The sequence below is a fragment of the Engystomops pustulosus genome, chromosome 5 (assembly GCF_040894005.1).
Source record: "Engystomops pustulosus chromosome 5, aEngPut4.maternal, whole genome shotgun sequence".
Classification (NCBI taxonomy): Eukaryota; Metazoa; Chordata; class Amphibia; order Anura; family Leptodactylidae; genus Engystomops; species Engystomops pustulosus.
The window spans coordinates 53735061-53759969 of NC_092415.1; the positions used below are offsets into that span (position 1 = coordinate 53735061).

At 43.6% G+C, this 24909-nt stretch overlaps 1 protein-coding gene across 1 annotated transcript; it reads left to right on the forward strand.

The window, feature by feature from the left end:
- Nucleotides 1-3252: 3252 nt before the first annotated feature.
- On the forward strand, nt 3253-21566 carry LOC140132787 (maternal DNA replication licensing factor mcm3). The gene is made up of 17 exons (XM_072152009.1): nt 3253-3403; nt 5214-5326; nt 5583-5791; nt 6601-6731; nt 6814-7052; nt 7775-7883; nt 7964-8117; nt 8467-8598; nt 8706-8914; nt 9378-9552; nt 10141-10264; nt 10634-10787; nt 11960-12100; nt 13484-13557; nt 13643-13731; nt 13946-14030; nt 21294-21566. Exons 1-17 carry the CDS (start codon nt 3326-3328, stop codon nt 21490-21492), a joined length of 2415 nt encoding a protein of 804 aa, XP_072008110.1. The 5' UTR covers nt 3253-3325; the 3' UTR covers nt 21493-21566.
- Nucleotides 21567-24909: the final 3343 nt, after the last annotated feature.

Below are 24909 nucleotides of genomic sequence, written 5' to 3' on the forward strand. Positions count from 1 at the left end.
CTAAACTTAGTTTGGTTACGTGTTAGTTTTTCTTTTATGGGTTTGTACAAACTTTAGTGGAGAGCGGGATGCATGCTTACATTTTGCTTTATACGGCGGGTACCGCCCTATTGTGTTTTCCTAATATATTCTATGTGCTCTGAAGTTATGTGTAATCCTTGATTGTTGATGCTTCTGTGTGCATTTATCACTCAATTCGTGTGATTTCAATGTACTATAAGTAAGTACACCTGATGTTAATATTTTGTTACAATAAAGCTTTTTTATTGAACCTAAAAATATGTCTCCATGAGCCCTCTTCATAGAGAGATGAGGTTTGCTGCATATTGCAATAAACACCCACCACTAACACCCACGATCAGTGCTAGAGTGCTAACCCTTTGATTGCCGCCGGTGGCATTTAAAAGACAGCGGCGCATGGGAACCCCTAATTTTGTTTTGATTGTCCATCCCAGTGATGTCATCGGAAAGCGGCAATCTGTTGCCATGACAGCCTAGGGTATTAAAAAGACTTTGCACATTGTAATAGATGACGTGAAAACTCTCCATAGACTACCAAATACTTTTTTTAAAAAAATGTAAAGTTAAAAATTTTTAAAAAGTGAATAAAATCTAAAAGTTCAAATCACCCCCTTTCCCTAGAACCTATATGTAAGTAAACAAGTTAAGTCATAAACATGTGTAAGGGATTAGGTCCGGGATCGTCGTCTCCTGGGGTAGACGGGCACAATTCACCAGCACACAAGTAAATTCACTGTCCACACTGTGCGATTTGGGTATAACTGACCGCAGGCAGTTTTATTCGGCAGTAAAACAAAATAAACAAAACAGCAAAAATAAAGCCTAAGCCTCTCCGGCACTAATTACACATAGAGGTTCCCTACCTCACCAAGTGCTGGCCTACTGCCAGGAACCCCAAAAACTCACAGTATCAGCTCACTGCCACAGCTCCACAGGCCGTTGACGTAACCTGTCTCTTCCCCAGGGTGGAGCCATTGTGGGAAGTCTGTACCAGGTAGTTATGCAGGACTTCCAGCTGGCTGCTAATTAAACTTAATCAGACAGACCCAACTATCCCAGGTTTGCCATCTGCCCAGCTTTTCCTTAGGCAAAATACACCTTTCATGCCCAAAATCTGCTTTAGTGGCAGTTACCCTGCCACAAATGTTAAGTATTGCGGAGTCCCAAAATGTCCAGTCTATCAAAATATAATAACGGTTATTTGCTCATGCATCATGTGATAAGGTCTCTTGTAGGTCTGCTTGATGTCAGGGGAGCTAAAAGAGGCGTGGCTTTCCTTATCCCCTCCAGGAAAACTTAGCATATTTTCCCAGAATTCCCTAGTGGAGCATCCATGGCTATAAGACTCCATACACCTTCATGGTGGCCTTAATTGGCAGTCTCTGTAAGGAGAATTCTTACTTCCTGACCAGAGTTATACTAGACGGTCTTATTATGCACCACATTTATATAAGTGCAAGAGATAAATCTGTTGTTGTATAAGAATATCTAGTGATACTCTGCACCTCCCATTGGTTGGCTTTCTTTACGCCAAAAAATTAGGACACAATTCTGTCCGGTCAGCAGTATCTCTGGTGCACGGACCTTTTTAGCGCAAGCCTGCACCCTTTTTCACAGGTCATGCCCTTTTTGTCGAGCTAGTGGTAGGAGAGCCAGAAAACTGTCTTAAACCCTTTATAAATCTGGTGCAGACAGTTTCTTAGTGAAAACTATGACATAATTCTGCCATAGACAGATTAATAAATCTCCCCCATAGTGTCAGTGAGACCAGTACACTGCCGCCTCAGGGGTGGGTGGCTTGTGTTGGTGGAGCAGGCTCTGAGTCTGAAATGCTGGCTCCCAACCTGTATTTGAGGCAGCGGAGCACAGGAGCTCTGAGTGTGTTTTTTTTCAATCAGCATGGGAGCATCACTGTAACTACAGGGGGAAAGCATTGGCTACTGGGGGGGCAGCACTGACTACTGGGGGGCAGCACTGACTACTGGGGGAAGCAATGTCTACTGGGGCAGCACTGTGACTACTGGGGGCAACACTTGCACTATTGGGGGTAGCTTTGTGACTATGATGATTGGCTATTGGTGAAGACACGGTGGCTAATGACTACATGGAGAAGGCCACATAGACAAACAGGACAGTGAGCCCTAAGCTAAGCCCCCAAAGCTTCACAATTTGACAAAGGTTTTTTCTAGGAATACTCTATTAATATTAACTATGTATTAAATTTAACACCTATAATGCTACAAAACCAGAACATTATGAGTCGGAAGCTCATTTGAGCCATGAGAGAGAGCGAAGCTCAAGATCTACCTGGTAATAGCAGGGAAGTCAAGCTGTCACCTTGGAATGTCCCAGGTTCACCCTCCAGGTACTTCACCAACGATCTTCCAGGTTGGAAGCAAGCCCAACAAGACCGAAAAAATGAGAATGACTCTATTAGGTTCTTACACTTACTCTGTTACAGTTTTGTATAAGTGTCCAACACCTTTAAAGGACATCTATCAGAAGATTTACTGATAGTAGACTGTCCAAACTTATATGCTTGTCCTTTACTAAAGGCACTAGCCCCACGTGTCTCATGTAATGGAACGCCACTTTCTAAAAATATGAAAATGAGTAGAAGGCGCTCCGACTACACCACCATGGCACCTCTTGGCTCCGCTACTCTCTTTATTTTAGCCTGGTCCTGCCTGCCGATCTACAGACACCCGTGATCTACAGACACCCGTGATCTACAGACACCCGTGATCTACAGACACCTGGTGAACTACAGACACCCGGTGATCCACAGACACGCGTTGATGTCATGATGGATAGGCGGGATAAGGCTATAATTAGGAGAGTGGGGGTGACATAGATCGACTCCGGCTCATTTCCATATTTTTATAAACAAGTCCTCCATTACAAAAGAATATGGGGCCAGTGCCTTTGATAAAGGAGAAGATAAGTTCACAGTTTACCATCAGTAAGAGCTGATTAAGTCTTCTAAAAATGGAATTGTCCGCTCAGGCCATAGCAGTCTCAGGAGATTCAGCCCTAACAGTAGGGACCACAAGTCCCTGTCACGTCCTTTCAGGTGATTTCCAACAAGTCCACAAACAAGAAACTCATGGCCATAAGCACAGCACCACTACCCCCATCATCTCCCCAATGTTGCCCTGGTCAGAACTACATCCCGGACCTCCTCATACTGTCCCTACAACACCACAAACGTCCCGGGGCTGGGGGCGGAGCCTTGGTCGGGTCACGTGAGGGAGGCGCGGGCTCATATGCAGGGGGCGGAGCACGCGCGAGGCGTGCATGGAGGATGGATTACCAGGGCGGCCTGGAGGACCAGGAGCTGCGGGAGGCGCAGAGGGAATACCTCGACTTCCTGGACGATGATGTGCGGAACGCTCGGTTATAGTGTAGTACACAGCGCCACCTGCTGGTGACTGCGTGTCACTACCAGTCAGAGGCTGCTGCCCCGCGGGCGGCGTTGATGTGCGGGACATGAGCTGCAGTGATGGGGCAGGTTACATGATGTATGGGGAGCCCCTGAGGCTCATTCACCTGTAGTCCCGCTATTCCAGGCTCCTGGGTGACACAAGCTGCGGGCATTAGAGGTTTTCTAGCTTCACTTCCCTTGCAACTTAAAGTGGGATTCCCATTACTGGAAATTAATGTTATTGTTTGTATTATAAAAAGTTATACAATTTTTCAATATACATTCTGTAACAATACCACACGGTTTTCTAGATCTCTGCTTGCCGTATCTCTCTGTGATACTAATGAGCAGTGCACCTGTGTGATCATGGTCAGATTTCTGTCCACTAGAAATAAACAACAAAGCTTCCTATATAATGACAGCAAGCAGAGATCTAGAAAACCTTGAGGAATTGATACAGAAAGTATATTGGAAAATTGTATAATTTTTTTTATCATAAAAACGATAACATTAATTTGCTGAAATGGGAACACCCCTTTAAAATAACAAATCACTTCCACTTCCTATCCAAGTGTCCACCATCCTCTGCATTTCACTTGTTACAACAAGGCAGTCTCTTTCCCTTGGAAAACCCCTTTAAGCTGGAGACACATGTAGACAATTTCTAAAGGGAAATGACTGCTACAGAAATCTCCTATCAGGTCCTCCTTCCCCAAAAATGCAGAAATCCATTGCGCTCCACACCTCCATGACCTTCAATGGTTTTGGTTTGCAAAATCTGCATTAGCAATTGACATTATGCAGCTGAATTTCATTTTACGCTGCAGACCGTTTTACATCACATCTGAATGAACGTGATTGAAATGCCAGGTTTGCCAATACACAACAACTACGGCCATGTTCACACCTGCATTCCCATCTCCGTTAGTATATGGTGGAGAAAATAGCGGAGCAGCCAATGTCTCACTTCACCCCCCCCCCCCCCAAACTGTTTAATAAAAGGGTAGCAGAAAGTCCATTGAAGTCAAAGGGGGACAGAAGACTTCGCATTTTTAGATTCCTAAAATGTAGAGTGTAATGAAAATCCCAGACAGGTGTGAACGGAGCCCTACCTGCTGCCAACTACCCCATTCAAATGTTAATCCTGATGTTAAACTGTATTCTACTGATGAACACTGGTTATACCGTCATGCTGTAGATGCACAGGCTGTTACACTGTGAGAACCTCACCATTCTCACTCTGTGCTCTCTATTGTTGATTACAGGTGGCAGAGGGAGTGGGGAGGGTGAGTGTAACCGCCTGTAAAATTGCAGCATTAAGGGGCTCTAACATGTCCCAGTGCCCTTCTGGCCAATCAGCATAATTTTAAAAGTTGATTTTAGAAGTAGCCACGATTATTGAATTGTGATGGTAGAGTTTTTACAAATATAACTTGTGTTCTCTGATCCCCCCACCATTGTAGATCAGATGCTCCTGGTTTCCTGCTAGTTTGATGTTTCACCACACAAGAGATGGCTGGAGATGCTTCATTAGCCAATCACTGACTTAAGGATCCACTTACCTCTGCCAGTAGCTGGTGTGGGGGTATTTCTACCCATCTACTGTGCATTGAGGGAGCCCTTAAAGTATAGACCAATGAGAGCCCAGGAGCATCTGCTGTGAAATGTCATGAATATGTTGTTTCGTGTGGATATATTTTTTACTGTGGACGATATACAAACCCAAGGATAATCTTCCTGAATTAAGTATCTTTCTTGATGTTTGCAGCAAGATCAAGGTGTTTACCATGGAAAAGTTCGGGACATGATTGGTGCTAACGAACATCGTTTAATTGTCAACCTGAATGACCTGAGACGTAAAAATGAGCGCAGAGCTAATATGTAAGTGTTTCCATGTGAAATATTTCTGCATATTGTTTTCTTTGTCATAAACGGCCCCCATCTTCCTTATTCCCTGGCAGCCGGTCCAGCTCCATCAACACTAACATGAAATGATTGAATTTGCTGTACATTTTGCTTTCCCCATGATACTACCATCATGCCACATTCAGCTGCATTGTATTTTTTTTGTAACATACAGTGTGACCATGAATCTAGTTTTATTGGGACATTGTAACCAACTGTGTTATCATTGCAGATTGCTGAGTAATGCTTTCCTGGAGGTTGTTGCATTTCAAAGAGCCTTGAAGGATTTGGTAGCTTCCATTGATGCTACATATGCCAAGCAGTTTGAGGAGTTCAGCATCGGATTTGAAGGCAGTTTTGGAGCAAAACATGTTTCGCCCCGTACTCTGACTGCAGGATTCTTGGGAAATCTGGTCTGTGTTGAAGGAATTGTTACAAAATGTAAATATGTTTTAATACTCTAGCTTGGTTTCAGCAATAAACACATGACTGGCCGTCAATAAAAGGGAACGTGTCATCGGGATGGTCATTTTTATGATGACAGGTTTCAATAGCCTCTGCCATGTTGGTTTCAAAATGCTTGAGGACACTTAGTCAGAATTGAACTGCCCTGCCTTCCCTCGTCTTGTTGCATACTGCTAGCAGAGTGGCTATTGGAAACTGTTAATCATGTTAAAATAACCTTCCAGAGCAATAAGGGCAATAAATGCATATCTATAGTCACTGTTTAATAATTGGAACACTAAAGGGGTTGTTCACTTTGAACACATTCCAGCAAATAATTGATATTGTTTGTGTAAAGAGAAATTATACAATTTTCCAATATACTTTATCTATCAATTCTTAATGGCTTTTCTAGATCTGTCGTGCAACAGAAAACTGTTCTGTTTACTTCCTGTCGATAAACACCATAGCACGGTCATGTGATGTCACACAGGTGCAACTTTCGTTATATTGAGCTGTGTGATACTAAGGAGCCAAACACCTGTGTGACATCACATGACCATGGACCGGTGTTTATCTACAGGAAGTAAAGAATTAAGTTTCCTGTTGCATGACCGTTCGAAACGTGTAAAGAATTGATACTGAAAGTATATTGGAAATTTGTGTAACTTTTCTCTACACACAGAATGGAATGTGCATAAAGTGGACAACCCCCTTTAAGGTGCAAATCATTACCAAATGATTTTTTGGTTTTGTCGGCACGCAGCAGGTTTATTAGTTTATATTGTGAATGTCTTATGTAATAGGTTCTTTGGTCCGACCCAAGGTCATGAGAAGTGTCCATTACTGTCCAGCAACAAAGAAGACCCTGGAAAGGAAATATACTGATCTCACAACACTAGAGGCATTTCCATCCAGTGCCATCTACCCCACCAAGGTTAGTGATATATTATGTAAATATGTGTGTATGTATATAATCAACTATAAAGTATAGTAATTATTAATCTGTACTGTCTCAGGATGAAGAAAACAATCCACTGGAGACAGAATATGGTCTAAGCACATACAAAGATCATCAAACTGTAAGCATACAAGAAATGCCTGAGAGAGCTCCAGCCGGACAGCTGCCCCGCTCTGTTGATATCATTGCAGATGATGATCTGGTGGACAAGTGTAAACCTGGGGACAGGGTTCAGATAGTGGGGATATACCGCTGCTTACCATCCAAGCAGGGAGGATTCACATCTGGCACATTCAGGTACAATTACAATAAGTTCTAGGTAAAGAATGTGCTTTCTCATTTTTCCAGGCTCAAAATATTGAGAACTTACTTATAGCAAAGAGGAAGGGCTGTGAAGGAAGGGTTGTTGCAGAATTCTGTGGTGCCCTGCCCAACGTCTTCTAAGTAGATGATGTAGAGTTGTTTGGAGCAATGTTTGTCTTGGAACCATGGCCCTTTCACACCTAGTGCGCAGAGTCATGCCCACCTTTTTTAATTTTTGGGCCCGTATCAAGGATGTACTTAAGTTGGGGACTGCCTAAGAGCACCTGACTTACAGATTAACCGAACTGCCAACTGTGGCCTCTGGTGAAGCCCCAGATTGTAAGACCTCATGCCCATGAATGTTCTTTTAGACATTTTTTTGTTTATATTGGCACATGCCCTCAACCACTGAATACAGACACAGTACAGTGGGCAATATGCCACTAAAATGGATGACCATATTGGCAGTTGATGTGAATGTGGCTGTGTGATAACCATATTAAAACGGTTTGGGTAGCACACTGCCATAATAAATAAGATTGTGAAATTGAGTACATATTCCTGTTTAACACCTAGACCTTTGTACTTAGCTTTGCACTAAAGAGGCAACATTTTCCAAAGCCCGATCCTTTGATGTTTTGCATGTGCTAGTCTGGACAAATTCCTTTGCAATTTCTTTTGGTTTTCCGAAGATAACAACTTGCCTTAATTTATAGGACGATCATGTTGGCCAGTAACATCAAACTGATGAGCAAAGAAATTGCGCCAACTTTTTCTGCAGATGATGTTGCCAAAATCAAGAAATTTTGCAAAATTCATTCAAAGGTATTTTTTTAATTGACTTGCTTTTTTGCAAGTTCTCATTCTTCCTATGAATTCCTTTGTATTTGACTTTCTTTCATTAGGATATTTTTGACCAGCTAAGCAAATCATTGGCCCCAAGCATTCATGGTCACGATTATATTAAGAAAGCCATTTTATGCATGCTGCTTGGAGGCAATGAGAAGGTCCTTGAAAATGGAACCCGTATAAGAGGGGATATCAATGTTCTCCTTATAGGTAAGGGCCATTTTATACATTTCAGCATATTGAGGGGTGTGTTATCAAGTGATGTGCAAAAGTCAGGAAAATGTTTTTACCAATCTTTTGGGTGTTTGAAGCCTTGTTTGTTGGTCCATGAGTGCCTCTTTGGTTAAAATGTTGAACTTTCCCAAAATCTCTGCATATGAAGTGTAACTTTGAACCTTTTCAGTTGATTTGTGCAACATTTGTCATTAGATTTGGGAAGCCAAATGCTAGAGCCAGGGAATCAGTCATGCAAGGAATAGAAATCACAAATGATAGATGCACTGCGTAGTGTACACTTTGTCACAGGGTTTACAGTATTCATAGACTTTACATTTTTCAGGAGACCCATCAGTTGCCAAGTCCCAACTTCTGCGTTACGTGTTGCACACTGCTCCAAGAGCCATTCCCACCACTGGTAGGGGATCCTCTGGGGTAGGTTTAACAGCTGCTGTAACCACAGATCAAGAAACAGGTAAGTTAATCTCTTGTGCATATGTGGTATGGTTTCCTGAAATCTCAGCACTCACTTTTAAACCCGGGTTTAGATAAAGTGCACATCTTGTAATCTTTATTTTTTAGGGGAGAGACGTCTTGAGGCTGGTGCTATGGTACTTGCTGATAGAGGTGTGGTCTGTATTGATGAGTTTGACAAGATGTCAGACATGGACAGGACTGCAATACATGAAGTCATGGAACAAGGTCGTGTGACTATAGCAAAAGCTGGAATCCAAGCCAGACTAAATGCCCGCTGCAGTGTTCTGGCTGCTGCCAATCCTGTTTATGGAAGGGTATGTGTTAGACAATGCACATATGGTGCGGTTTCCTATTAGTGATCCTTAAAACATGGCTCTTCAAGTTTCCTTGCGGGTTAGATAAAATGATCTACGTAGATAGTACTGAGAAACGGTAGTTTTACAAGCCTATATTTGCCTTACTGGCAATTTTTTATGCCATTAAGTTCACATTTTATAGTTTAAAAATGTGAAGTAAACACAACTATATAATGTTATATTGATAAGTGTAAAACTTGTAGTTATTATTCCTTTAGTAAACCAGTGTGCACCACTGGTTTACTGATGGCATCTCAAAATGCTTTAAACTGTGCAATGGGACTCGCTGTTAGCCTTGAATCTATGAATGTTATTCCTTTTGATTTTACAATTTATTCAGGCTTCTAGTACTTATCTAATGTTGTGTATGTTCTGAACAATACTTATTTCTTTATGCTGGAATTATCTTTTCTTTTAATAGTATGACCAGTATAGGACCCCAATGGAAAACATTGGTTTACAGGATTCCCTGCTGTCAAGATTTGACTTGCTGTTCATAGTTCTGGATCAAATGGATGCAGACAATGATCGGGAAATAGCGGACCATGTGTTAAGAATCCACAGATATAGGACTCCTGGGGAGCAGGATGGATACGGTATGAAATATTTGGCTTGTTTAGTGTTTTCTAGAAAAAAAGTTGCAATGGCGTAATACATTTTGAACAAATACCATTCATAATATGTGAACATTTAGAGGTAAAGTATTTATCGGGCTTGTGGACATGTCATAGACTACTATAAATGCCCGCACCTCATGTCCCAATCCACCAAATCCCTCTTCCACAGTCCTCTATACTCGAATTATTTTGGCAACACAAATTTTTACTTGGACCTGATGATAAAGCTTCTTTGATCACTTTTTTCTGCATAAGTGTTTTGATTCTGAGACATTAAGGCTGCATTCACATGATCTGTTTGAGTTCCTTTTGGAAACCTAATTCAAGCACAACTGGGAGCAGCTTCTCCCAATTCTAGACCTTAACACTTCGATCGGAACCAGCAACACGTGGTTTGTCAGTAAACGATGCAAAAACTGCAAAAATGTATGTTAGAGCCTCATCCAGGCAGGTCTTCTCAACGATCTGCATGAGTTACCAGGTTCTTAAAACATCTTATAGACTATTGTCTTTAATTATGATATCTAATAAGTGTTCTGACCTGACTTTTTTTTTCCTTGTATGCAGCAATGCCTCTAGGATGCAGTGTTGAGATTTTTGCAACCGATGATCCAAATTCTACTGATGTCACTGACCAAGAGCTTCAGATTTATGAGAAACATGATAATCTTCTTCATGGACCCCGGAAAAAGTTTGTAACCTATGCTCCATTATTGGGGATATTGTTAGCTTGAGGCTAAAACACAGGTCTGTGGTCAGTCGGTAATAAACAAACTATGCAGTGGACAGTTTTCAGACAGACCACAGTGCTTAGGACATGACATTGAGCATCATGGTGATATATGATGCAAGGAGTCCATGCTTCTCTACAAAACAGCAGGGTCTCTTTGTGTCATATATCATGAAGTTGCACAAGGTCTTCTCTTCTGCACTTTGGTAGTTCTGTGATATCCAATCGGCATATGGTCAATTTTTTCACAGTCCGGCCACTGTCTTCTAAATGTGCCCTGATTTAGAAACCTATATATTGTTGTTTTTTTTAATTTGTTTTTATTCACAGCAAATCTAAAATTGTAAGCATGCAGTTCATCCGAAAATACATCCATGTTGCCAAACTGATAAAACCGGTACTGACTTATGAGGCTGCAGATCACATCTCTCAGGAATATGCCAAACTCCGGAGCCACGATGAGATGAACAATGACCGGGCTAGGGTATGCACCTTTGTAGTGTATTAATTACTCCTGTTTTAGGCACATGTTGCAGATATTATGCACAGATGGACTAACAGATCTGTTTTTGGGTTCTGTTAAGGACATCTACCACCAGGATGGACTGTATGCAAATGAACCGAAGGAGCTCCAGGCTCCATAGATGGTAATGGAGCCCCTCAGGCTCATTTGCATACAGTATTTAATCCTGGTGGTAGATGCCCTTTAAAGAGGACCTGTCACCCAAAAAAAAGCACTTGGAGCTGCTATCTCAGATGCAGCAGTGTTACCCTGCTAGCATTATCGGAACCCTCTGATTACAAACACTGCCGCGCTGTACAATAGGAATGTACGAATGGGTGGGGGGACTAGGAGGCGGTCCCCCCTCATTAATCCACCCGACCGCTTTGAGCGTGCTCCGGCGTTCCTTTTGTACTTCACAGCAGTGCCTGCTAGCTTTATCGGGGGGTTCCGGTAGCGCTAGCAGCGTAACACTGGTGCATATGAGATGGCACTAGTTTTTAATGATTTTTCTTTTTTTTTTTTTTTTTATGGGTGACTGGTCTCTCCAACAGTGGCACTTGGAGCCCTTTCTGTGGGCACTCAGGTCATTGCCCCAGGAGTTCACCAAACGACCAAATCCACCAAATCTTAGTGCTATTTTAAAGCGACACGTCATTGGCTGTTTGGAACTGCTTGAAAAGTGAGAAGCTTCTGACAGAGGTCATCCTGCTGCACCAACCATACTTCCTGTACAGAGAGACCCTGGGCAGAAGCTACAATGATAGTCTGAATTTACCCTCCTTCTTTTAACAGTATTGGTGACCTCATACAATTGAAAGATGTGGAAGAACAGGTAGCAATGAGTCTCTAAAAGGTTCGCCATTGCTGTCCTACAGGATTATGGTCCAGTATGAGATGGGGGCAAAAATATAAACTGAGATTGCATATGAGGAATATGAATTAAATTATTCTTCCAATCATTTTGCCATACCTGTCATATAGTACATATGTATTCAATATACCGTATGTAGTTTTTGTCTTGTGACTTTACTTTTTGACTCAATTTTAAGACTGAAATGAAAGAAACTATTCTAAATTTCTGTAGTCATGGAATAGATGATTGGTGTTTGTAATGCTTGTTTTTTCTTTTTTCTTTTTGGATCTCCATTTAGACTATGCCAGTTACTGCCAGAGCACTTGAAACAATGATCCGATTGGCTACGGCTCATGCTAAAGTCAGAATGAGTAAAACCATTGAGCGTCAGGATGCAGAAATGGCGCTCGAACTTGTTCAGTTTGCATATTTCAAAAAGGTTTGTAGACTTTTGATGCAAATCAAATCTAATGTGATTTGATTAAAATCTACCATCAAATCAAGCTTGGATAAACCACTTGCTTATAGATGCAGACACTGTGACTGCGGTGATCTTGTATAAGTAATCCATTGCCTTGCTCTTAAAATAAACTTTTAAAATGATACTAATTGGTGGGCTTGCACTAGGACCTCTGTGATCGGGCTTGCACTGTTTTGCCCTCCTCCTGGGTCTCAGCATGTGTAGAAAAGTTCAAGCAGGAAGTGCTCACTGCACAAGTGCAAAAAGGAAGAAGCGTGGAGAGAGTGTAACAACCTGTAAAGCCACATCAGAGTGGGTAGGGTGCCTAGCTCATTAGCATAATTTTAAGTTATCAATTGACTCCTTCCTTCTAATACCAACAGATTACCACAGTCATGTTACCTGAATTTGAGTAAGTGTCCATGGTTTATCTTGCTTGATTTGGCTGGTAGATTTTCTTAAAGGTATTTAAAAGGATAGTATAAAGCAAATGTGACATTTTGGACCGCACAGTAAAATCCATAAAAAAAGAAACCTGTAAGCAATGGAAAAACTGTTTCGGTCTATTGTACCATATATACTTGAGTATAAGCTGAGTGTTTCAACACAAAAAATGTGCTGAAGAAACTCTTATACTCGAGTCTATAAAAAAAAAAAAACCTCTGTACTCCCTTTTCCAACTCCCCCACAGGTCCTCTTTTTGATTGCTCTGGACGGCTATCAACGGGTTCTTGTGTCGCTTGCTGACATCATAGTGTGCGGGCAGCGACAGGTCCGTGTATGATAGTGGTGCACACACTAGGTTGTCAGCAAGTGGCTAACGTCAGTGTACATGTACATCAGCTCGCAAGGACCTGCCGCTGGCCTCCCACAGCTATCAAGAAGAGGACGTGCGGTGGGCGTCGGAGTGGTGAGTACAGTTTTTTTTAATTTGTGTATGAGGGGCTTGGTATATACTGGGGAGCAGGGGCTGGCTATATACTGGGTGGGGGCTGGGACCAATGCCTTTCCCACCCTAGGCTTATACTCGAGTCCCCAGGTTTTTTGTTAAAATTGGGTACCTCTGCTTATAGTCGGGTCGGCTTATACTCAAGTATATTGCATGAAATGTTATCTGCTTCCACTAGGATGTACAATGTGCCCACAGAAAACAAGCCCTCATATGTTGTAGGGAAACCTTCTAAATACAAATGGTTTGAAAGGAAGGGGTGGGGCAAAAAAGGGTAATTAAAAAAACACAGGACTGCGGCATCAAGGTCATCTGGTTTTTCATGTCCAAAATCTGTTATGTGGGGTCAGCTTGAAATATCCAACATGCCTGAAATGGGGCAAAACTATATGGTTTAATAAACTACCTTATAGATATTGCCGAAGGAGAAGAAGGTGGAAAAAGATCCAGATTTAACTCAAGAGACCCCAAGCCAAGAGGGAATAAGGTAATTGTGTAAATCCCTGATTTATCTTAATCATTCTAAGAATTAATTCTGGGTTCAAATCTTTTTTTTTTTTTTTAATCTCTAGGAAAAGTTCAAGACGTGCAGGGAGAATGCCTGACTCTCAAGATTCGATGGATCCCTATACCTTTAGCCAGGATGACAGTCAGAACGAATGTATGTAAATTCTGCCAGACTGGTGAATTTGACCTCATTAATGGTCTGTATCTATAACCAATTGGTAGATCATTTCCTGGATTTCTATACTTGAGGCTTTGAATTTGTCATGTTCTAAAATAATGATGTCACAGCATGTGTTATAAGAGGTTTATTGTGTTTTAGAAATCACCTCAGCGTATTGAATAAATATTGTTTATTTTTTATTCCATAGCTTTTACTCAGAGCGCAAGAACTCCCAGGAAGATTACTCAAAGTCAGGATGACCTCAAATCCAAGAGTTCATTGAGTCAAAAGAGGTATGCTAATCAGTTGTCATTATGTTCATCCTTAGTTTCATTTGTTAAACAATAAAATTTGTTAAACAATAAAAACTGAACTAGCACATGGTCTTAAGTATTTAGACCCTTTGCTGTGACCTTCATATTTAACTCACATGATGTCCATTTCCTCCTAATCCTTCTTGAAATGGTTCTACTCCTTCATTGCCCAGCTGTTTAATTAAACTGATTGGACTTGATTGGGAATGGCACACAACTGTCTATTTAAAACCTCACGGTACATGTCGGAGTACATGATAATCATGACATTTAAGGAACTGCTCAAGGAGCTCTGACAGAATTGTGACAAGGCACAGATCTGGCCAACATTATAAAAAATTATTTCTGCAGCAAGATTTCTAAAAGCACAGTGGCCTCCATAATCCTTAAATGGAGGAAGTTTGGGATGACCACAACTCTTTATCGACCGGCCATCCAGCCATAGCAATTGTGGGAGAAGAGCCTTGGTGAGAGCGGTAAAGGAGAAACCCAAGATCTATCGCTGAGCCCCAGAGATGCAGTAGGGCCATGGGAGAAAGGTGCATAAAGTCAAAAATCACTGCAGCCTCCACCAGTCAAAGCATTATGGCAGAGTGTGCTGATGGAAGCCTCTCCTCAGTGCAAGACATATAAAAGCTGCATACAGTTTGCAAAAAAATACATGAAGGACTCGCAGATTGAGATTATCTAGTCTGATGAGATGAACCTGGATAAAAACCTGGATAAAAACCTCTTCTAGAGTGCTCTCGACCGAAGACTGGGCCAAAGATTCACCTTCCAAAAAGACAATGCCGCTAAGTGAAAATAACATAGCAGTGACTTCAGAACTACTGTGACCATTCTTGACCGGCCCACCCAGAGCCCTGACCTAAGCCCAATTAAGCATCACTGGAGAGAATTGAAAATGGCGTTCACCAACGCTCACCATCCAATCTGAGGGAAATGTAGAGTATCTGCAAGGAAGAAATCATTCCAAAAAAACCTCATGTTTGTACTAGCTCAAAATGTGCTTCTATTCAATAGCAAGGAAGGGTCTGAATTAGAGATGAGCGAGCACTAAAATGCTCGGGTACTCGTTATTCAAAACGAACTTTTCCCGATGCTCGAGTGCTCGTCTCGAATAACGAGCCCCATTGAAGTCAATGGGAGACTCGAGCATTTTTCAAGGGGACCAAGGCTCTGCACAGGGAAGCTTGGCCAAACACCTGGGAACCTCAGAAAAGGATGGAAACACCACGGAAATGGACAGGAAACAGCAGGGGCAGCATGCATGGATGCCTCTGAGGCTGCTTAATCGCACCATTATGCCAAAATTATGGGCAACAGCATGGCCATGACAGAGTGACAGAATGAAGCTAGATAGCATGTAAAACATCCAATAATTGACCCTGACACTATAGGGGACGGCATGCAGAGGCAGCGGCAGCAGCGGCAGGCTAGAGAGTGGCATGGCGACATACCCTAAATGGACTCAGGCTTAAAACCAATGGGTGGCAGAGAGGAACCAAAGGAGGTGAGCAAGAAGCGCTCAAATAATATCGGTACATGATAAAAGTTTGCCAGTATATTTTGTGGATTACACAGCAGGGTGGCGACAAAGTTAACATGGAAGCCATGAAAACAACCCAAAATTCTGCCTGACACAGCTCGTTTGATAAGGGGACCATGTATGGAGGCAGTGAACTAGTAGTAGATTAAAGGTGCTGCAGTTAAAACTATGTTAGTTGGATCTTGGCATGGAGCTGGCGCTCCGCTGCCAGGTGAGCTTTCGCCAATCCAAGCCCCGGTCTCTAGGCTACTCCCCAAACAGCACTTCTAAGAACCTTTTGTATAAGATCAAGTGTAGTAGCGTTCTTATAAGTTTAGGATATGGCGGGTGAGGGGAATGTAAACAGATGCGCAAGAAGCGCTGAAATAATATTGGTAAATGATAAAAGTTTGCCAGTATATTTTGTGGATAACACAGCAGGGTGGCGACAAAGTTAACATGGAATCCATGAAAACAACCCAAATTTCGGCCTGACACACCTCGTTTGATAAGGGGACGATGTATGGAGGCAGCTATATGGACGACTTTTGGAGGTAGCAATGGAGACAACGTGTGGAGGCTGCTATGGAGACAATTTAATTTGGATAGTGCCTGTATGTGGCAGTCCAAAAAAGCTTTCAAACCAGAGGAGCAGGTAGGTGGCCATCCAGAAAAATGGAATAGATTGAGTGCCTGTATGTGGCACTCCCAAAAATTGTTTAAAACAGAGGACCGGGTCGGTGGCCCTCCAGAAAAATTAAATGCATAAAGTACTATAGCTAGAACCAGTGGGCCCTGTCAAAAAATAGCCAGTTTCCTCTGCTTTACTGTACAAAGAGGAGGAGAAGGAGGAAAATGAGGAGGAGGAGTGGATAAATTATTCAGGTTGAGCTTCCTTCACCTGGTGGAGATTGGAAATTATGAGAAATCCAGGCTTTATTCATCTTAATAAGCGTCAGCCTGTCAGCGCTGTCAGTCGACAGGCGTGTACGCTTATCGGTGATGATGCCACCAGCTGCACTGAAAACCAGCTCGGACAAGACGCTAGCGGCAGGGCAGGCAAGAACCTCCAAGGCGTACAGCGCCAGTTCGTGCCACATGTCCAGCTTTGAAACCCAGTAGTTGTAGGGAGCTGTGTGATCATTTAGGACGATGGTATGGTCAGCTACGTACTCCCTCACCATCTTTCTGTAAAGATCAGCCCTACTCTGCCGAGACTGGGGACAGGTGACAGTGTCTTGCTGGGGTGACATAAAGCTGGCAAAAGCCTTGTAAAGCGTACCCTTGCCAGTGCTGGACAAGCTGCCTGCTCGCCTACTCTCCCTCGCTACTTGTCCCGCAGAACTACGCACTCTGCCGCTAGCGCTGTCAGAAGGGAAATACTGTTTCAGCTTGTGCACCAGGGCCTGCTGGTATTCATGCATTCTCACACTCCTTTCCTCTCCAGGGATGAGAGTGGAAAGATTTTGCTTGTACCGTGGGTCCAGGAGAGTGAACACCCAGTAATCGGTGCTGGAATAAATTCTTTGAACGCGAGGGTCACGGGATAGGCAGCCTAGCATGAAATCTGCCATATGCGCCAGAGTACCAACGCGTAAGAATTCACTCCCCTCACTGGCCTGACTGTCCATTTCCTCCTCCTCCAACTCCTCCAACTCCTCTTCTTCTGCCCATACACGCTGAACAGTGAAGGACTCAACAATGGTCCCCTCTTGTGTCTCGCCAACATTCTCCTCCTCTTCCTCCTCATCCTCATCCTCCTCCACCTCCTCCGATATGCGCTGAGAAACAGACCTAAGGGTGCTTTGGCTATCAACAAGGGAATCTTCTTCCCCCGTCTCTTGTGACGAGCGCAAAGCTTCCGACTTCATGCTGACCAGAGAGTTTTTCAACAGGCCAAGCAGCGGGATGGTGAGGCTGATGATGGCGGCATCGCCACTGACCATCTGTGTTGACTCAAAGTTACTCAGCACCTGACAGATATCAGACATCCACGTCCACTCCTCATTGTAGACTTGAGGAAGCTGACTGACCTGACTACCAGTTCTGGTGGAAGTTGACATCTGGCAGTCTACAATCGCTCGGCGCTGCTGGTAAACTCTGGATAACATGGTCAGTGTTGAATTCCAGCTCGTGGGCACGTCGCACAACAGTCGGTGAGCGGGCAGTTGGAGGCGGCGCTGCGCTTCCCTGAGAGTGGCAGCATCTGTGCTGGACTTCCTGAAATGCGCACAGATGCGGCGCACCTTCGTGAGCAAATCAGACAGATTGGGGTATGTCTTGAGGAAACGCTGAACTATCAGATTTAACACATGGGCCAGGCATGGCACATGTGTCAGTCTGCCGAGTTGCATAGCCGCCACCAGGTTACGGCCGTTGTCACACACAACCATGCCTGGCTTCAGGTTCAGCGGTGCCAGCCACAGATCAGTCTGCGCCGTGATGCCCTGTAATAGTTCTTGGGCGGTGTGCCTTTTATCGCCTAGGCTCAGCAGTTTGAGCACCGCCTGCTGTCGCTTAGCGACGGCACTGCTGCTGTGCCTAGAGCTACCGACTGATGGCGCCATGCCCACGGATGGTAGTTCGGAGGAGGAGTGGGAGGAGGAGGAGGCATAGTAGGCCTGAAACACCTGGACCGAGGTAGGCCCCGCAATCCTCGGCGTCGGCAGTATATGACCAGCCGCAGGGTCAGATTCGGTCCCAGCCTCCACCAAGTTAACCCAATGTGCCGTCAGCGATATATAGTGGCCCTGGCCGGCAGCACTCGTCCACGTGTCCGTGGTCAGGTGGACCTTGTCAGAAACGGCGTTGATCAGGGCACGGATGATGTTGTCTGACACGTGCTGGTGCAGGGCTGGGACGGCACATCGGGAAAAGTAGTGGCGGCTGGGGACCAAATACCCAGGGGCGGCCGCCGCCATGAGGTTGCGAAAGGCCTCGGTCTCTACTAGCCTATAGGGCAGCATCTCGAGGCTGAGCAATCTGGAGATGTGGACATTAAGGGCTTGGGCGTGCGGGTGGGTTGCACTATATTTGCGTTTCCGCTCCAGCGTCTGGGGTATGGAGAGCTGAACGCTGGTGGATGCTGTGGAGGATCGTGGAGGCGACGATGGGGTTTTTGTGGCAGGGTCCTGGGCAGGGGGCTGACTATCAGCTGACACAGGGGAAGGAGCAGTGGTGTGCACGGCCGGAGGTGAACGGGCTTGTTGCCACTGAGTGGGGTGTTTAGCATTCATATGCCTGCGCATACTGGTGGTAGTTAAGCTATTAGTGGTGGAACCCCTGCTGATCCTGGTTTGGCAAATGTTGCACACCACAGTCCGTCGGTCATCCGGTGTTTCCTTAAAGAACCTCCAGACTTCTGAAAATCTAGCCCTCGCCGCAGGAGCCCTCGCCACGGGAGCTTCACTAGTTGACACATTTGGCGCTGATGCACCAGCTCTGGCCCTGCCTCTCCGTCTGGCCCCACCACTGCCTCTTCCAACCTGTTCTGGTCGAGGACTCTCCTCCGTCTCAGAAGCACTGTGTTCACCCGGCCTATCAACCCAGCTTGGGTCTGTCACCTCATCATCCTCCGATCCCTCAGTCTGCTCCCCCCTCGGACTTCCTGCCCTGACAACAACTTCCCCACTGTCTGACAACCGTGTCTCCTCATCGTCGGACACCTCTTTACACACTTCTTCCACTACGTCAAGAAGGTCATCATCCCCCACAGACTGCGAATGGTGGAAAACCTGGGCATCGGAAAATTGCTCAGCAGCAACCGGACAAGTGGTTTGTGACTGTGGGAAGGGTCCAGAAAACAGTTCCTCAGAGTATGCCGGTTCAAATGCCAAATTTTCCTGGGAGGGGGCAGACTGGGGGGGAGGAGGCTGAGGTGCAGGAGCTGGAGTGCCGATTTCGGTGACATGGGTGGACTGTGTGGAAGACTGACTGGTGGACAAATTGCTCGAAGCATTGTCGGCAATCCACAACATCACCTGTTCGCACTGTTCTGGCCTCAACAGTGCTCTACCACGAGTCCCAGTAACTTCAGACATGAACCTAGGGAGTGTAGCTCTGCGGCGTTCCCCTGCTCCCTCATAAGCAGGTGGTGTCTCACCCCGCCCAGGACCACGGCCTCTGACCCCTGCAGTAGTTGGACGCCCACGTCCCCACCCTCGTCCTCTACCCCTAACCCTCGGGTTAAACATTTTGAAAATGAGAGTTATAACTTTAATTTTTTTTTTTACTTTTTTTTGTTTTGTTTTTTTTTGTGTTTTTTAGTTTTTAAAACCAAACGATGCTATCCTATTGCTATGGCTATTTTCTAGCCAAGTATGAAAGCACACTGCTATGCCAGATGAGATGACGCTGAGTTATGAAAAAAATAAACGTAAAATAAAAAAGGAAATGGCAGACTGTGCCTAATTGAAATACAACCCCGGGCCCTAATAAATTTTCCCACTTCGGTCTTTGCGATGGATATGTGCGTCACTAAGCGCAAAACACAGCGGTTGCAAGTCTCACTCCAAATTGCTCACAATTTGCTAGTAGATGCACTGCAGCAAGTACAGCCACCAGCAGATCAACCAGAAATCAAATATATATAACGCTACTGTAGGCGTAAGTAAGCCGTTTGGATTCTCCTATGGCTATTTTCTAGCCAAGTATGAAAGCACACTACTATGCCAGATGAGATGACACTGAGTTATTAAAAAAATAAACGTAAAATAAAAATAAACTGGCAGACTGTGCCTAATTGAAATCAAACCCCTAATAAATTTTCCCACTTTGGTGTTTGAGGTGGATATGTGTGTCACTAAGAGCTAAACACAACGGTAGCAAGTCCCCCTGCAAATTCCTCACAATATGGTACTAGCTGCCACCAAGCCCAGCCACAAGCAAATAAAAAAAAAATGTATAACGTTATTGTAGCCCTAAGAAGGGCTGTTGGGTTGTTGTAGAATCACTCCTGCCTAACAGTAAGCTAATAGAACACCCTAACGCTTTCCCTGACCAGCAGCAGCTCTCTCCCTAGCGGCATCCAGACAGAGAATGATCCGAGCAGCGCGGGCAGCGGCTAGTCTATCCCAGGGTCACCTGATCTGGCCAGCCAACCACTGCTATCTACGTGTAAGGGTACCACGTCATGCTGGGTGGAGTGCAGAGTCTCCTGGCTTGTGATTGGCTCTGTTTCTGGCCGCCAAAAAGCAAAACGGCGGGAGCTGCCATTTTCTCGAGCGGGCGAAGTATTCGTCCGAGCCACGAGCAGTTACGAGTACGCTAATGCTCGATCGAGCATCAAGCTCGGACGAGTATGTTCGCTCATATCTAGTCTGAATACTTATGACTGATATTTCAGTTTTTCTTGTTTAAGAAAAATAGCAAAAATATCTGCTTTTAGCAAATAAAGAACTTTTTGGATTTTGCCAATTGGCTGCAATGAAACAGCGTAAAAATTTTTTAAAGGGTGTCTAAATACTTTCCGTACCCACTGTTATGAATATTTTAAGCTAAATTAACTTATTAAATACTACTGTCACTCCAGATTTGTCTTCTGGGAATAGTTATCATACCATTAACCAGTGATATTCCAGTTATGCAAAGTGCAGGGTTGAAAGATGTTGATTTTATTATACTTTTGCTATTCTTTTGCTATTACTGCCAATTTCTGGAAACTTGTTTTCAAGGGGCCCATCTTATAAGAAGTCTGTTTTTTTTTTTTTTCATAGGATAAAAGAATTTAAAGCTGCTCTCTTAAAAGCATTCAAGACAACACGCTCCCAGTCTGTTTCTGTCAATCAGCTGCTGGAACTGATCAATAAAGGAAATCATGACTCGTTTGAGCTTTCTGAAGTAAAGGAAGCGCTGGACAATATGCAGAATGACAACCAGGTCATGTTGGCAGATGATGTGGTGTTCCTGATTTAAAACAATTTTTTGTAATTTTGTAAATTGTACTAATTTTTGTATTTATAGCAATAATAAAAGCTAACGTCTGTGCATTTTGTATGTTATTTTCTTTTTTCCTAAACACCGGATTTACTTTGATGTTCTTATGGAACACCTACCCATAAGTTCATTGAACACTTCCTTTTCCCTGTACATGGGGAAATTATTTCGTTCTTCTTGAGTGGACCTGTGGTGAAGGGGCCAGATTTCATTTGCTCCAAAGTACTGTAGCTAACCCCTTGAGTAGTGGATTGTGAGTTCTATTGGAAAGGATTGCTGCATAGCAGTCACTGCATACCAGAAGGGGGTCCCACCATAGTTGTGCTCCCAAAACCCAGATGATGAGCAGTGTGCCTGATGCAAGGCCGGTACTGCTATTTTCCCAGGATGCTGGTGCATGGGGTTGCAGCACTGTCGGACAAGTAGAGCATTCCCATTCCCTGACTTCCCATATCTCAGCAGACATGCTTTATACCCCATGAGTATTACCAGGAGGATCCTAAAGGATTTGGCTCTTCTGGCATTTTGTTAGAGGTAAAATCTCAAACTTTTTATATCTCCCCCCCCCCCTCCTCATACATTTCGACAGTGACCTGAAGTGGGCGTGGCTAATCGCCAGGCAGGGGATTTAAATAGGATGCATTAAACGGATGGATGTCTGATGCATTGAACATATTGTGGCTATCATCGCTTCCGAGAGACGGGACCTTCCTGAAAATCAAACTCTGACCGGTAACTGGTAGTGAGTCAGTAAAGCTTTTTATGGGGTGTGGGGAAAAATTGGGGCAGAGGAATATTCCTCATGGCTTCAATCCCTCAGTGGGATTATCAAGGAGAAGGTGCAGAGATCAACTAAAGGTACCCATAGTCAAAGGCTGGTTATGAAAGATCCTCAAGGAAGTCATTCGTAAAGACTATTCCATCTCTTCATTACCTGAGAATGAACTTGCAGGTCATCAATTAATGTATTGATTCCACTAAATGCTTATTAACCTCTTGGCACTCTACGTCCTTAAGGGGTTTAAGATGGTCAGGGCTACTATGGACATTGAAGAAAGAATAGAACCTAAGTCTAAGTGAAAAAGAGGAAATGTATCTTCTCTATACACAATACACTATCTCCTAATTTCCAGAGTGGAAATGTCCAGACAAAAATTTGTTACTTTCATTTTACTGTCCTAGGAATAATCCCTTTAATTCAAAAGTAACTTCCTCCTGGGGTACCCCACCACACATAGAACGCTCCATTACAAAAATCTCCTGTAGGTGTTCCCATCCAACTGAAGACATGGGGTTCCTTTGGGATCCTATGGATACGAAGGTGAAGGGATTACTTGGATAGAGATGGAAATATGTTAGATGCACTTAAACCAAATGAAGCAGCATATTGGGCCCTTCAGTCCTGATGTGGGGGATGTACAGAGTAAAATTCCTATGGAGGTTCTTATATCTTCCATCGCTAACATACAGAAAGGTGCTGCAGTCCTGACAGATGCTTCTATAAACTTTCCTTTATCAAAAGTAGACCTCATTGTAGATTCCGCCTGCCTGTCTCTGCCCTAATCTGTAATTTAATAATCATAGAACCTAACGTGTTAAACTTTCGTGATATGATATGTAAATAAACTGAAGAGGCTACTGGGGCATGTACTAGCTTTTATTTTAGTAATATGTTAATTAACAAGTTATGTTTTGTTCAAGGATTATTCAGTTACAGATTATGGCAGAGACCGGCAGGAGGAATCTATAATCATATCCACTTCTGAAAGTGGCTTCCTTATGGTAGGTTCCTTACTCCTAATGGATAGATCTGCGGTTGAAGAAGATCTTGTTGAAGAACTGTCCAGGAGATGTTATAAGAATACAAGATTTTTTTGTATGGTTCATCTAACATATTCAGAAGCCACATATATTGGTATGGTGCCCTGCCCATATGGGGTTAGGAGAAGCAGGGCGTCATCGGTTTTCTGGCCTATATTAATGCAAATCGCTGTAATCTTGCATTCACATACGACACCAACAAAACCAAAATTCCATAACTGGATCTCATTCTAATCGGAAATTCTAGGTTCAATTGTATTGATACAAAATTATATCACAAACCCACATGTGGTAATACAGTATTATAAGAAACAAGCTGCTACCCCAAGCATATAATAAAAACCTACCAGTAAGGAATACATATGGGCTTGTAGAAGTTGCAGTTCCCAACAACTTTTTGAGCAGGAATATGAGGTTATAATGGACAGACTCAGACAAAGAGGGTATAGTGAACATATTTTGAAAAGAGCTAAAAATATAGCCAATAAGATATCTCAAACTCGTCTTTGTAAAACCAGACACAAAAACTGTTCAATCAATGATAGGAGACAAGCGATCTTCTTCACAACCTATAGTGAGCAGTATACTGAGAATGGCTATTATTGAAAAATATTTACTGATGTTATCAGCTCATGAGCTTAAAAAATTTTGGCTGCCACATGGAGCTGGATTATTGGTAATTCAGTATAGCCATCACTGTTCGTATCAGAATGCCACATGAGACATAGCTTAGTATTAATGGATCTGACAAATGTGGTGGAAAATGTCTGTATTTACTGATAACCATGCTATGAAACAGTGGAAAATAAAATTGTTTATAAACTGCAATACAAAATATGTACAGGCAGTCCCCGGGTTACATACAAGATTGTTGAATTTGTATGTAAGTGCATTCTAAACATTCTTTACAAAAACATCAAGGGGATATATCAACCTTAGCTGTAACAGGAATAGAAAGGGTTACTGTTTCCCTTGAGGGTTGGCGATAGGGACAGAGATAGAACACACAAGCTCTGCATTCGGGAAGTTATATGGATCCTTAAAGGGGTTCTCTGGAGGTGGAAAAACATGGCTGCAGTCTTCCAAAAACAGCGCCTCACCTGACCATGGGTAGTGTGTGGTATTGCAACTAAGCTCCATTCATTTCTATACAGCTGAGCTGCAGTACTGGCAGTAACCATGGTCAGGTGTGGTGCTGTTTTTGGAAGACTGCAGCCATGTTTTTCCACCTCCTGAGAACCCCTTTAACTTGGATACAAGATCTCCAAAGGGACTGAATTTCAGGACAGATACAGTGGGGTACATTTACTTACCCGTCCTACCCAATCCCCGAAAATGCACTGTCCAACCGGAATGCCCTCTGCCGCGATTCACGAAGATTGTGCGCCAGATATCCTGCATGTGTTGCTTACCTGCTCAGGTCCGCCGGAGTTCACCATCCTCTTCCTGGTGTATGTAAGTGCATTGTCTTGCGACACAAATTAAATCTTAAATCCTGCGCTGAGTCTGAATCAGTCAGATTGTCTGATGTCCCACAACCCACAATTTCTGTCGCATGAACTGTCACAGCCCCAA